Genomic DNA, 13,121 nt, shown 5'->3' with positions numbered 1-13,121 from the left:
GAGCGTCGATATTCCCGCGTCAGGGCCTGCGTTGGTCGCACTGCAAGAGAGTCCAACTCCACAGAATTTACAGAAGGCTTTCGATGAAGGTTCCGGGCTTATCTTGAACTACGCTACTTGCGAAGCATGCCGGGAAAGTGGCGGTGCTTGCGGGTATAACAGGACGACGGAAGCATTCGTCTGCTATTGTATGAATGAATCGCACGACCGTACCTGTGATTCGGGGAAAAAGTCAGGTTTGCAACAATCTATAGTTCATTTTTCTCCTAAATTTGGAATTGTCTACCAAGAACAGTTTAGATTTTCAGATACTCAGATCCAGGATTCAGGGTTTTTTTAGAACTGTTGAGTATAGATCACTTGAATCTAATCAACGATTCTTTCCCCCCCTCCTCCACCTACTTACAATCTGGCCATCAACTCACCTTCTGAAAAACAAAACTGACCAAAATTCACCGACCACTGCTGCTGAATTTCAAGCTTGGTTCCAATGCATATCATGTAATGTTATTTTTCAAGCTTTCTCTTGAATTCCTCATGACTTATATTTTCTGTCGGCATTCGCTGATGCAGGGCTTCCCAGAATAGCGGAAATTCTCATAGGTTGGTTCCCTTGCCAGAGTATTCAGTAGATGTCTTCATAGACAGTACGTAACCGAATATAGTTTTTTTGTATTTCTAGGCATCATTATATCATTTGCTGGGACTGTAGTTCTGCTGGCAATGCTGGCATTCTGTGTTAAAAAGAGAAAAGCACTATCAGCTCACCGGAGAAGTCAAAAGCTGAAGGAGCTTATACCGCTGAAGCAGTACAGCTATGCAGAAGTGAAGAGAATTACAAAGTCATTCAGTCACGTGGTCGGGAGAGGAGGGTTCGGAACTGTCTATGGAGGAAACCTACCCAATGGGCGAAAGGTCGCTGTAAAGATCTTGAAAGATTCAAAGGGGGACGGCCAAGAGTTCATCAACGAAGTCGAGAGCATGAGTAAGACATCTCACGTTAACATTGTTTCTCTTCTCGGATTCTGCTACCAAGGATCGAAAAGAGCCATTATATCCGAGTTTTTGGAAAACGGGTCTCTGGATAAGTTGATTTCGGGCGAGGCCTTTCCTACCGACTGGAGAACGCTGTATGAGATTGCACTAGGTGTTGCTCGAGGTCTGGAGTACTTGCACTATGGCTGCAAGACAAGGATTGTGCATTTTGACATAAAACCCCAGAATGTGCTTCTGGACAAGAATCTCTGTCCGAAAGTTTCAGACTTTGGCCTTGCCAAGCTTTGCGAGAACAAAGAGAGTATCCTGTCAATGCTCGAGGCGAGAGGGACAGTAGGTTACATCGCCCCCGAGGTTTTCTCGAGAATGTACGGGAAAGCGTCTCACAAATCAGACGTGTATAGTTATGGAATGCTGGTTCTTGAGATGATCGGAGCAAGAAACAAAGAAAGAAGTAAAAACTCTGCATCTAACACAAGCTCAGTGTACTTTCCGGATTGGATCTATAAGGATATCGAGAAAGGGGAGTGCACGGGGTTTCTTGAGGAAGAAATAAACAGAGACGAGGAAGAGATTGTGAAGAAGATGATGATGGTGTCTCTATGGTGCATTCAGCCATTCCCATCGCATCGGCCGCAGATGAACAAAGTTGTGGAGATGATGGAAGGAAGCCTTGAAACTCTCCAAGTACCTCCTAGGCCTGTTTTGAATCATCCTTCTGCTCCTTTTTCAGAATCTCAATGGCCTTCAGATGGCAGTTCAAGCTCCTCAGATATATAATCCATGCAAGCTTCGATGCAGTTGACTGTAAACATATCTTGCTGATGGAATTGTTACAAAATTTACTGTTCAAAAGCCATGATTCATAGATGAAGAGAAATCAATGAATCATCCTCTTCATCTCCATGGTGTAATAACAGAGAAAACAGAGCAATTCCATGAATCTGTTTTCAACTTTGTCACTGAAAAAAGATGAAAATACAAACTTTGAAGGGAAAAGAAACGCCCCCCTGGGATTTACATTAACATTTGAGAGATCAAGGCTTTGAGATTTCTGGTAATGTCAGGGAAAAAAAATACATACACGAACCCTAAGAGCAGACACAAAAACACAGAATTTTCTGAGGCCACAAAAGGAAAACCCATCAAGAATATGGATCGCATGAACAAACAAGGCTTGTGAATTAACTAACTTATTTCGTGATCGTGATCCTTCCATCCGTTTCGTCGTCACCAGAGGAGACCTTTTTTCATTCTAAACCGATCGATGCTCATCCGAGACTTTTCAGGCTTACTCGTCTTCTCCAGCCGGCTATCAAGACTGTTTCTAGAAACTTCCGGAAGGTATCCGAGCTCAAAAGTATCAGCAGTCCCGTTTTCAGGGGGCTTGCTCTTGCTCTGGTTGTCGGTTGCATCTGTTTCGCCTTTGTTGCTACCGATTCTTGGTCCCTTTGGTTTGCCTACTGAAATGACAAACTTCTTCAGACGTCTGATGTATTCTGGATAGAGCTCGAGGTCGCAGTGTCCTCCTCCTGTTATCCATGAAGGTTCATACTTTTCTTTGCAGAGTTCCCAGAGCTGTTTTCCATGGGAACAGTCCACCACTTCATCCGCTGTTCCCTGAAAACGTAACAAGAGAGAGTTATTCCCCTCCTCGATATGCATTCAGACATTATTAGATTGGTATCTCATTCATCCCTCAAAAAAGCATATAGATTCTGTATAATATTACTGAGAGAAGGTAAGTTCGGTATCGTGACATCATGGAAAATGTCATAATTATCTCTACGACAATCCTTTAAAATGATACCAATGAAGTTAGCTATCACCACAAAGCTTTCCTCATGATTCAACCAGTTGGTTCACAAAACATTTGCTTTTGACTTGCGAGTTTTAACTCGTTTCAATATTTGTCGAAACAATCCGCAACATCTAGATCCGCTATAACGAGATTTTTAAAAAAAAAGAGAGAGAGAGAGAACGAGATAAGACTGTCACTTACATGGATTACTAAGACAGGACAGGTAACCGCGCCAATCTTGTCAATATTCTGAAAAGCATCCGACTTCCGGGTTATCATCGGTACATGGAACCGGGACAGAACATGATCCATTGTCCGCTAACTTACCTTGTATATGTCGAACCAATACGTGCGTTTCACCGGATACAAAACCCGCATTCCAGACAGGATTGGGCTATGTAGAACCACACCTCTCAAGTTAGCCGTGCGTGAAGCCAGATCAACTGTCGGTCCACTGCCAACAGACTGACCGTATAATATCAGTTGATCATCCTTCACACCGTATCGTTCTTTGAGGCATTTATACGCTGCATCTATATCGGCATATGTATTGCTCTCGCTTGCCTGTTTTCAAAGAATCCATGGGAGAACTGCATATGAATCATTTCTCATGGAATCAAAAATGCAAAGATTGGAATCTCAGAATCAAATACCTTCCCTGTGGACCGCCCATATCCAGAATAATCATACCTGGAAAGGGGAAAATTAAAGACCATGATGAGAAATAATCAGCGAATCACCATTTGTTCAAAATGGGTTATATAATCAGTGAATCACCATTTATTCAAAATGCATGAAAATGCACATACGCATTGACCGTGAATCCAAAAAATTGCAGCTTTTGATTCGTTCATGGGATTGGCAAGAACCCAAAAATCGATTAGTAAATTCAACTTCAATCGTTAATTAGTTCCCCAAATCGATCATGGAAAAGAAGGATCTTTTCTGATAACAAAAACTCGAGAGAGAGAGAGAGAGGTACCCCATGAGATTAACGCGAAGACGACTGGCAAGCAAGACAAAGAGCTCAAACATATGACCTAAATCGGCGGCGTTTCCATGGGAGTAGAGAAGCGTGCCATTAGCCTTCGGGTGCTTCACATAAATAGCCACGATCTCGTTGCCTCGCCGTGTCCGGAGCTTCAGGACGTCAACGTCGTCAAGGCGAGGCACCTCCGGTATGTAAAGGCGCCCGCCGCAGCTCTCGTCTGCTACCACGCCGTAAGACGGCGGAGTTGGCGGGAAAAAAGCGAATTTCGCGGCGATCGACGAAGTGACCCCTCCCATGACGACGACGGTGATGATGATGATGGCGACGACGACGATGATGATCTTCTTCTCATCACACACCACCACCACCCCTTATTCTTAAAATTAACCCCTTTCCGATCAAAAACCCCAGAAACCCTAGATTTCTCTGTCGGGTCTCCGAAGGGATCTTAGCGAACCAAAAGAAGAAAAGAAAGCGACAGAAACGGAAAAAGAGAGAGATTGATTGGGAAAAGGTAGAGTGGTGGAGAAAAGACAAGCCGGACAAAGTTGAAAAAAGGAAGGAGGAAGAGAAGGAACCGGTTTCTTGGAGTTTGATGTTAAGATTACGGCGGCGCGTGAGGCGGCTGGTGAAGGGGGAATGGATACAGGAGCTTTTCGAAGGTGCCTCGTCAAAGCATCGGCAAAATGCTCTTCATCTCCCTCTCTTATTGACCGTTGTGAAAACGCTGCTTTCAATTCTTTTGTTTTTTATTTGTTTTTTTTTTCATTTTTCTTTTTGTTTTTATGAGAGTAGACTAATTGATCCGAATTGGTCAATATACGAGAATAAATAAAATATAATGAAAAAACAAACAATATACGAGAATAAATAAAATATAATGAAAAAATCCTAAAACTTAAAAAAAAAACTTGCAAGTAAGGTAAAAATGAATGTTAATGGAATGTATAATCTCCCAAGATTAGAAATCATAATCCAAGTTAACAATTCCTTTTTTTTTCTTTTTGTCTGCTAGATTCTTCTCGATAATAGCATATTATATATATATATATATATTTGCATTAAGAAAGCATAGAAAATCCTAACAAAAAAGAAAACAAATTGAAGGGAAAGAAACAAAACAGAACAGAGAACAATAACATAGAAGCCATTATGATTTACATTGGTGAAAAAAAATGTCGGAATCTACTATTTATAGATTTAGGAGAAATAATATATAAATACCTAATTTTTTTTACAAAAATTTTAGATAAATATTTAAACTATAAAATTTTCATAGAAATATCTTAATTTTTCTAAAATTCTACATAAATATCTAGATTTCTAAAAATATTCTCAAATAAACCCATTTAATGACGTTGACTATTTTTATTTTAAAAATATTTTAATTTTGAATTTATTTGAAATATTTTTTTAAAATCTAGATATTTATCTAGGATTTTTAAAAATTCAAATATTCATATAAAAATTTTATAGTTTAGATATTTATTTAGAATTTTTATAAAAGTTTAGATATTTATATATGTTTTTATAGATTTTATAAATTTATAAAGTACGGACAAAGAAAACAATAAGAAAGTAGATTAAAAACAACTAAAAATGTGATAAAAAGGGAACACTAAAAATGTAATTACATTGGTTAAAATAATTATTTTGTCGATTTGGCGTGGGGCATTTTGAGATGATGTGGCGGAAATTCACGTTTACTCGAGAAAATACATCGAAATGATATTTGTTGCCTCACGAGAAATTCAATTAATTTAAATAACGTTTAAAAAAAACGACAAATAAGTATTACTACTAGAACTACATTTCGAGTTATTTTTTAGATGGATTTACCGATCATATAAAATTTTAATTCGATTCATACAATATTTGAATTCAATTTAGTTTAAAAAGCTATTTATTGTATAGAGAAACTTTTTGTTTTCCATTCAATTTTTTTTTTCAAATTACTTTTACATTAGATTCAGTCTCAATTGATTTAGTTTTAAAAAAATTACAAACGTCAAATTCATAAATTATATCAAGTCATATAAAGTAGATTTTACTCGAATTGATTTAATTCTGTTTATACATCCAACACGATAAACATTTAAGAATTTACATCGAGTTTTCATTTAGTAAGCAGTCCTTATAATGAATAGATTACAGTTAGGGGTAAATTTTATTTCATAATGGTTCGAAGATATCAGAACTCGAAATAGTTGTGATGGGCCGATAAGCAAGTCATTGTATTTTAAAATATTATCATTCCAATCAATTTTTATAAAGAATATTTTCTGTGGAAAAAAAAAGTAACTTTTTAAGAAAACCTAATACAAGTAACTTTTGAAAATTTTAACTTTTAATCCTACCTAAACATTCGCACATTGGCCCAAAAGAAAAGTAAGCCATTATTGCCCAGTTAATATGTATGTATATATATATAATATTTAACATACACCAAAATTCTTCATCAAAACAAAGTTTACACTGAAAAAAATAAATAAGGTGCGAATATCAGCAAAGAGGTGAATAAAATTGCTAAAAATTACCTATTTCCTATTTTTTAAAATTAATTAACTAATTTTATTTTTTTTAAAGAATTTACTGTTCAGATCTCAGGAATAGTGACGAGAACAGGACGCCAAGCCCTCCGAAGTAACCTACATCGAAGTACAGCAGAAACCGGCCTTAACGAGCCGCTTAAGCCGTTACGCCGAGCTGTGAAGCCGTCTCCTCCGCCGTTAACCGATGAAAGCCCCTCCGTCTCCGTCGCCACTCCGCCGTCTCTTCCCTCGAACGGCGGCGAGGAGACGAAGAGTTCCTTCAGTTTCTGGCGAGATCGGATCTTCTCCCTCTTCCCTTCGGCGCCGGGATTCGCCGTGCTCTCGATCTCCGGCGAACCCTTGCGGTTTGGAAATCGCCGGCGATCTGATGATCGGGTGAGTAGCATGCGCAAAGTTTTCCGGCGGCGGAGGTGGATCACCGGGCTTCGAGTCGGGCTCTCGGCGACGGTGCCGCAGTGAGTCGCGAGGAGCTTGAATCTCTGCAGAGACGCCATTGATTTGATTTCCTTTCTCTCTCTAGGGTTCGTCATTGAATTTCATAGAGAGAGAAACCATTTAAGTAGATTCTTTGCTCAGTCCGAGTCTTCTTCATAAGAGTGAGAGAGAATGAGGTGGTCAGGGATGGCAGCATCGTTGGAGGAGATAGGTTACACGTGGCGACACGAGAGAGGTTTGGATTCATACCTTTTCGTTGATGATAACGATGGGGTGCAAACTCACTTGAAAAATATGAAACGTAGATTTTGTAATTACTCATTTACTATGGTCAATTTTGTAATTATAATTTTTTGGTTAAAAATTGCAAGTGAGAAACAAATCTCTTGTATAAACATATAAAACTTTCTTTTGCAAAAATATTGTCACATAAATTATTGAAAATCAAATTAAACCAATAATAAATACAAATGAGACTAATGAATGATTAAATATATTTTAAAATTAAGTAAACGAATAAATATTTTCAAAATAAATATAATTTAAACAAAAATAACTGAATAAAAAAATTACGAATACGTTTCTCAAAATAGAAATTTTTTGTTAACAAAACATAACTTATAATCTCGTCTTTAATTTAAGCTAGAAGCAAAAAAAACGAGCCCGTATGGATCCCGTGAGACATCAAAGAGCCAAACCGTCGCATCATATATACACACGGTCGCACACAACACAACAAACACTAACCCTAATTAGATCCATAATCTCCGATTTTTCTGATTAAGACAAAATTTAATGACCGATTAATTTATTATAAAAACCCTCCAATCTCTTCAAAAAGAGCTCCCCGTCGTATTCGAATTCGAGCTGTTCGTCCACTTATCAGTCTCCGGCGACAACAGCGGCGGAGCACCACCGTTCCTCAGCAACACGACATCGTCTCCCCCGCGGATGTCCACCATCTCCGCCGGCTCGCTCATCTCCTCCTTCTTGATCCCTCTCAGAGCCTCCACGACCTCGTCCATCGACGGCCTCACCTCCCTCTCCTGCTGCAGGCACCGGAAAGCGAGCTCCGCCACCGCCGTCACCATCCGCCGCACGGCGAAATCCCTGTCGAAGCCCAGATCTGGATCCACGAGCTCCTCCACGGCGGAGTTCTGGATCCTCGCGACCGCCATGTTCGCGAGGTTGATGTCGTGTCGGTGTCTGGCGATGTCGACGGCCTCTTTGGACGAGATTAGCTCGGCCAGGACGACTCCGAAGCTGTAGACGTCGCTCTTCTCGTTGAGACGGTAACATTGGTAGTATTCAGGGTCGACATAGCCTGGGGTTCCCTGTGGCGCCGTCGAAACGTGCGTTGCGTCTGTCGGAAACAGACGCGATAGCCCGAAATCGGCCACTTTTACTTGGAAATTGTTGTCTAGGAGAATGTTTGTGGTCTTGACGTCTCGGTGAATGATTCCTGAAACATGGGAGAGAAAGTAGGAAGCAAGTTAGATTGAGGGTTTGTAGTGTTTTCCTCTGATACTCCTTCAGTGTTCACTTTGTGTTTTACCTGAGGCATGGAGGTAGGACAATGCGTTAGCAGTTTCAATGGCGATTTCTAAGCGGACAGGCCATGAGAGATGGTGAGTTTTGGCTCGGTCGCCATGGAGATGATCAGCTAAAGTGCCATTGGAGATGTACTCGTAGACGAGGAGAAGCTCTCTGCTATGCCTAGATGTGCATCCGTAGAGGATGACCAGATTCGGGTGCTTCAGCGATTTCAGGATATCGATCTCGTTCTTGAACTGCTCCACACGTCTCAGTGACCTCTCGTAGAGTCGTTTAACAGCCACCGCTCTTCCATCCCGCAGCACACCTTCAGAGAATCACATAAAATTGATGGATTGATCCAAATGGGAAGTGAAAAATCGCAATTTTAAGCCAAATCAGAAGAAGAATCAAGTTTTGTGGTCTTACCATAGTAGACAGTGCCAAAGCCTCCATCACCGAGCTCTTTAGAGAAATTCTCAGTGGCTTCCTCGAGTTCTTCGTAACCGAAGACCTTAACTCCAAAGTAGACACTTCCATTTCCGAGATTCGAGTCCGAGGACTGAAAAGAATGCATACTGCGGGAAACCGTCGTGGAAGTGGCCGTGGTTGTAGTTCCTGTGCTCGAATAAGGGGTTGTTGGCAAGTCTTTGCTTGTGTATTGAGCCCACAGCTTCTTTCTTCGTTGTCGGATGAAACAGAACACTCCTCCGGCTATGAGTAAGCCTCCCACCAATCCACAAGCTAAACCGATGCCTGGAGACAGAAACAGACAAGTTTTTGTAAGAAGATGTTGTTGCCAAGTGATCAGAATTGGAATCTGAGTTTCTCGGATACGCAGGAGAAGGATAGGGACCTATTTTCACTCCTCCGTGGAGACCTGCGTCAGTGAATGCCAAGAGAAAAATGTCAGTCCTAAGGAATTCAAGAGAAAACTTGAAAGTTAACACAATATGATATGCATTTAAAAGCATGGAATGGAACATTGGAACCGAGCTTGAAACCCAGCAGCAGTGATTGGTGAATTTTGGTCAGGTTTTTTCGAAAGGTGAGTTGATGGGCAGATTGTTCGTAGGTGGAGTGGTGGAGGGGGAATAGAATCGTTGATTAGATTCAAGTGATCTTGGCAGGCAATTCCAAAATTAGGAGAAAAGTTAACAAGAAGATAGGAAATTCTTTTTCTTTCGTTTCAAACCTGATGAACTCTTTTTCCCCGAATCACAGGTACGTTCGTGCGAGTCATTCATGCAATAGCAGACGAATGCTTCCGCCGTCCTGTTATACCCGCAAGCGCCGCCACTTTCCCGGCATGCTTCGCAAGTAGCGTAGTTCAAGGTAAGCCCGAAACCTTCATCGAAAGCCATCTGTAAATTCTGTGGAGTTGGACTCGCTTGCAGTGCGACCAATGCAGTTCCTGACGCTGGAATATCGACTTGCTCTTGCACGACCGAGTGAATTCATTTAACATGGCTCTGACACCATCAAGAAGTGGCAACGAGATGTTCCTGGTGACAAAGTAACCTTTCCCTCCATCATCGTATTCACAAGGTAACTCCCCGATATAGACGGTGGGAGAAAAGCCTGGAAAATCCCGGCAGTCGTGATATAACGTTATCACCTCGGTGCCGGGAAGGTATCCAAGGAAGATCTCGTTAAACAGCGAGACATTGACAAGGTTGCTCGGACACAGAGTGTTGAGATAATCTGTTCTTGCAAGCGTGATGCTACGAGACTCGAGGAAATCGACCTCCAGGATTCTCAAGTTGACTGATGAGATGTTGAACTCTGCGAAACCTCGGTTGCAGTCGAGCTCGAAATCCGGGTGGCCACAGTCTTCTCTTCCCTTTATCCAAAATGGGTATGAGAGTTCTGTCTGATTTCCGCACGGAAAAGGGCTGCTACATATCCTATGGCGCTCTTCGACTGAAAGAACACAAGAAGCAAACACAAAGATCACCCATAGGATTAGGTGGGATAAAGATATGGTCCGAGAGAGAGACAGATTCATGGTTCTTGGTTCTGGTTTGCAGTGAAGACGAAGAAGAAGAAGAGGAGGAGGAGGAGGAGAAGAAGGAGGAAGAAGAGAAGGAGGCCAGAAACAGGACAAGAGTAGGTGAATGGTTTTGTAAAGAGTTGAACCACGGAAAGGAACTCGTGTTTGGTCCATGTTGACTAATTCGATTGAATACTTTATTATTTCACAGTTGGAATTATATATATATTTTTTCCACAATGGAAGTTTCCGTGGAATTAGGTGGCGTGGCAAGAAAACGTTGAATTTGTATTTCTTTGTGAAATCGGATTTTAAATGAGCTCCCAATAAATAAATAGATAAATGGAAAAGTGGGCCATTCTATAATTTATTTTCCCACTAAACCCAGAGAAGTTTCCCGGAAACAAAAAACAAAAGCGGGACACGGTTATGGACTTGAACCCATCAAATATCCCCGGATTCCAAAAATCGATTTCCCCTAGTTTGACCGCGGGGTCGATGTTTCAATTAATTTGTTTCAAACTGAATTACGGAATTGAGCAATATATAATATTATACTAATGAAATCATTAATATTAAAAATGACTGGACATAACTTTTTGTAAAATAAAACTATTGAAATGTGAAAGGAATATAAAAATTTAAATAAAAAATACCTTTTGAATCGAATCAAAATATAAAGAAATATTTAGATAGGATGGCGGATCAGTCGAGTATTAAACATAAAAAGAACCGGAGTTATCAATGCATTGGTCTTATACTATAGAGTGGTATGTATTTGTCTTGAGTTTAGGTTTTTTTTTTCGATAGCAGGATATTCTAAACCAAGGTTCATACTAATATCAGAGTCGGAATATAGCTATATTTGAATTTGGATTATACGTTTCCTCCCCAAATTCGAGGTTTGAACTCGAGACGATACAGACACTTTGCATCCTGTTTCACTTGTTGAACTATTCAAGTTTGGATTGAGTTTGAGTTACTTGTATTATCTAAGGAAATAATACGGCAAACATGATCAGAAACTCACCCTCATCTGAACCTGTCGGATTGCATCTGAATCCGAGCGATGAATTTCTGCAGCAGACCTGAACGCCGCCGTCGCTACCAAAGTTGCAGGTTCCGCCGGAAGACGAACATTTCTGACACGCTTTCTCGTCGAACTTCAACTTCAGCTTCACCTGAAACCCTTCTTTCAGAACACTTTCCAAGAGAGAGAAGCTCCAAGATCCCCTGTCGGCCAAGAAACTCGCAGGAACTGCCACATTGGCAATTTCTCGGCAGCGGGTAGAGTACTCAGTGTCCTGATAAACAGTGCCCAAATCACTCCATGGGCATGTGAAGTTCTCAAGGTAGTGAAAACGACGATCGCAGTGGTGGAAGATTGTGAGGTTCTTGTAAGGAGGAGAATGCTCAAAGAGTTGAGGAGGCAACGTGTCGTAGAGCAACTGACAGAGAGTGCTGCCGGAAGTAAACTCTTCCCGGACGAGTTCAAGTGTTTTGGACGAGAGATCGATGTCGAGGACATCGTACAGAACGCCTGAGAATTCCAAAAAGGTGGTGTTTGATTCATTTTTGCATCCGAGTCTCAGCAATGGATGTCCACAATGAAAATAGCGGTTCCCTCCCCAGAAGGGGAAACCTGCTGTGATGTTCCCACACTCGAACAAGCGGTCACATAAACCGGTTTTGCGGTTGCTTAGGGCACAAGGAAGATTAAGAAACAGGAAGAGGAGGAAGAAAGCAAGACAGAATCTGGGCTTTGAGAACTCAACTGATGCCGGAGAATCCATGGTTGTTGGTTTTTGTCTGAATCTGTTTCTCTGTGAGTTAGGTCTGTTGCAGAAGAGGAGTGCACCAAATAAAATAAAATAAAATGAACACAGAGAAGATATGTGCAAAGACCAAGTCAAGGGGGGAAAGAGACAGATGTTGTGAATGGAAGACCTTTTTTTTTACTTTTGTTTCGATTAGTTGACTTGGAAAACCAAATTCCTCGCGGTCGTGGAAAACTCTGGATCGTGAAAATGATTTTAGAAGAAAAAAACGATTAGTGAATCTGAAGAGTATCACTATTGTTAATTAAGATTTAATTATATGTTAAACATGTTCTGATAAACATAATATTATTATTATTATTATTATTATTATTATTGAGAAATAGAGGTGTAATAATGCGGACGTGTTCTCCACGCAACGGATTATGAAATGAGGAAATATAGCAATGGAGTCTCCGACGTGTTACATGCGACATGAGAGAGAGAGATTCTTTGTCTCTTTCCTTCTGTGTTGTTTTTCACAACACCCATCTTTTTTTTTGGATATTCTAAAATTTATACCAAATTAGTACTATATATTATTTGATTCGTTTTAGTTTTGATACAGTTCAATTTTGATTTTTGTTAAAAAATATTTAGATTAAAAAAATGATTTTTTGAGAATTTTATAAAATTCAGTCTGGTTCGTTTTCAGTTCGAAAATAATACTGAAATTTTCGGTTCGGTACGGTTCGGTTCCTCGAAACCGAATCGTCCACCCCTGCTTTGGGCCTTCACGGTTCGGTTTGCTAATACTTCGGGTTGAACCGGTAACCTTATTCTACATTTGATTGAAACGTATTCCCATCCCACACAACATTTGCCCTAAAACAAATTATAGGAGCTAGCAGGACTATCGAAAATTTTTAGGATATTATACAAATATTTTGGGTATTAAGATTTGAAATATATAGCCAGCCAAAAATATATTGTAAAAATACATATAGAAATCCGAATCTTGTCAAAAATATTAAGATCAAATTTTTAGTTTTTGATTAATAGA

At 40.3% G+C, this 13,121-nt stretch overlaps 5 protein-coding genes across 6 annotated transcripts in view; 1 reads left to right on the top strand and 4 right to left on the bottom strand.

The window, feature by feature from the left end:
* The window catches only part of LOC104823852 (LEAF RUST 10 DISEASE-RESISTANCE LOCUS RECEPTOR-LIKE PROTEIN KINASE-like 2.1), a 2,696-nt gene extending 868 nt beyond the window's left edge, over positions 1–1,828 (top strand). The window contains exons 2-4 of one of the 2 annotated variants that reach the window (XM_010555607.2): positions 7–236; positions 574–603; positions 683–1,828. In XM_010555607.2, the coding sequence (XP_010553909.1) occupies positions 7–236; positions 574–603; positions 683–1,776 (1,354 nt within the window). In that variant the 3' untranslated portion in view covers positions 1,777–1,828. Of the gene's footprint in view, positions 237–573; positions 604–682 lie in introns of both variants that reach the window. The other variant, XM_010555606.2, reaches the window with a different exon arrangement.
* A 160-nt stretch (positions 1,829–1,988) lies between these two features.
* Positions 1,989–4,483, bottom strand: LOC104823854 (protein ABHD17B-like). The gene is made up of 5 exons (XM_010555609.2): positions 3,780–4,483; positions 3,451–3,487; positions 3,125–3,361; positions 2,999–3,046; positions 1,989–2,616 (listed from the first exon to the last, which is right to left on the bottom strand). The coding sequence occupies exons 1-5, from the start codon at positions 4,082–4,084 to the stop codon at positions 2,227–2,229; spliced, it is 1,017 nt and encodes a 338-aa protein (XP_010553911.1). The 5' UTR covers positions 4,085–4,483; the 3' UTR covers positions 1,989–2,226.
* A 1,732-nt stretch (positions 4,484–6,215) lies between these two features.
* Positions 6,216–7,024, bottom strand: LOC104823851. Its single transcript, XM_010555605.2, has one exon. It carries the CDS (start codon positions 6,868–6,870, stop codon positions 6,385–6,387), a length of 486 nt encoding a protein of 161 aa, XP_010553907.1. The 5' UTR covers positions 6,871–7,024; the 3' UTR covers positions 6,216–6,384.
* Positions 7,025–7,365: 341 nt separating this feature from the next.
* Positions 7,366–10,572, bottom strand: LOC104823850 (LEAF RUST 10 DISEASE-RESISTANCE LOCUS RECEPTOR-LIKE PROTEIN KINASE-like 1.3). Its single transcript, XM_019203774.1, is given in 6 exon segments — positions 7,366–8,237; positions 8,331–8,636; positions 8,738–9,064; positions 9,165–9,188; positions 9,504–9,747; positions 9,750–10,572. Coding segments are annotated over 6 exon segments (2,256 nt in total). The 5' UTR covers positions 10,476–10,572; the 3' UTR covers positions 7,366–7,608.
* Positions 10,573–11,293: 721 nt separating this feature from the next.
* LOC109117077 (LEAF RUST 10 DISEASE-RESISTANCE LOCUS RECEPTOR-LIKE PROTEIN KINASE-like 1.3) lies at positions 11,294–12,094 on the bottom strand. Its single transcript, XM_019203654.1, has one exon. The coding sequence runs from the start codon at positions 12,092–12,094 to the stop codon at positions 11,294–11,296; it is 801 nt and encodes a 266-aa protein (XP_019059199.1).
* Positions 12,095–13,121: the final 1,027 nt, after the last annotated feature.

Source organism: Tarenaya hassleriana, unplaced genomic scaffold (genome assembly GCF_000463585.1).
Source record: "Tarenaya hassleriana unplaced genomic scaffold, ASM46358v1 Cleome4, whole genome shotgun sequence".
NCBI lineage: Eukaryota > Viridiplantae > Streptophyta > Magnoliopsida > Brassicales > Cleomaceae > Tarenaya > Tarenaya hassleriana.
Note: the sequence above shows the minus strand (reverse complement) of the source record. Positions and strands in the feature narration are given on the sequence as shown.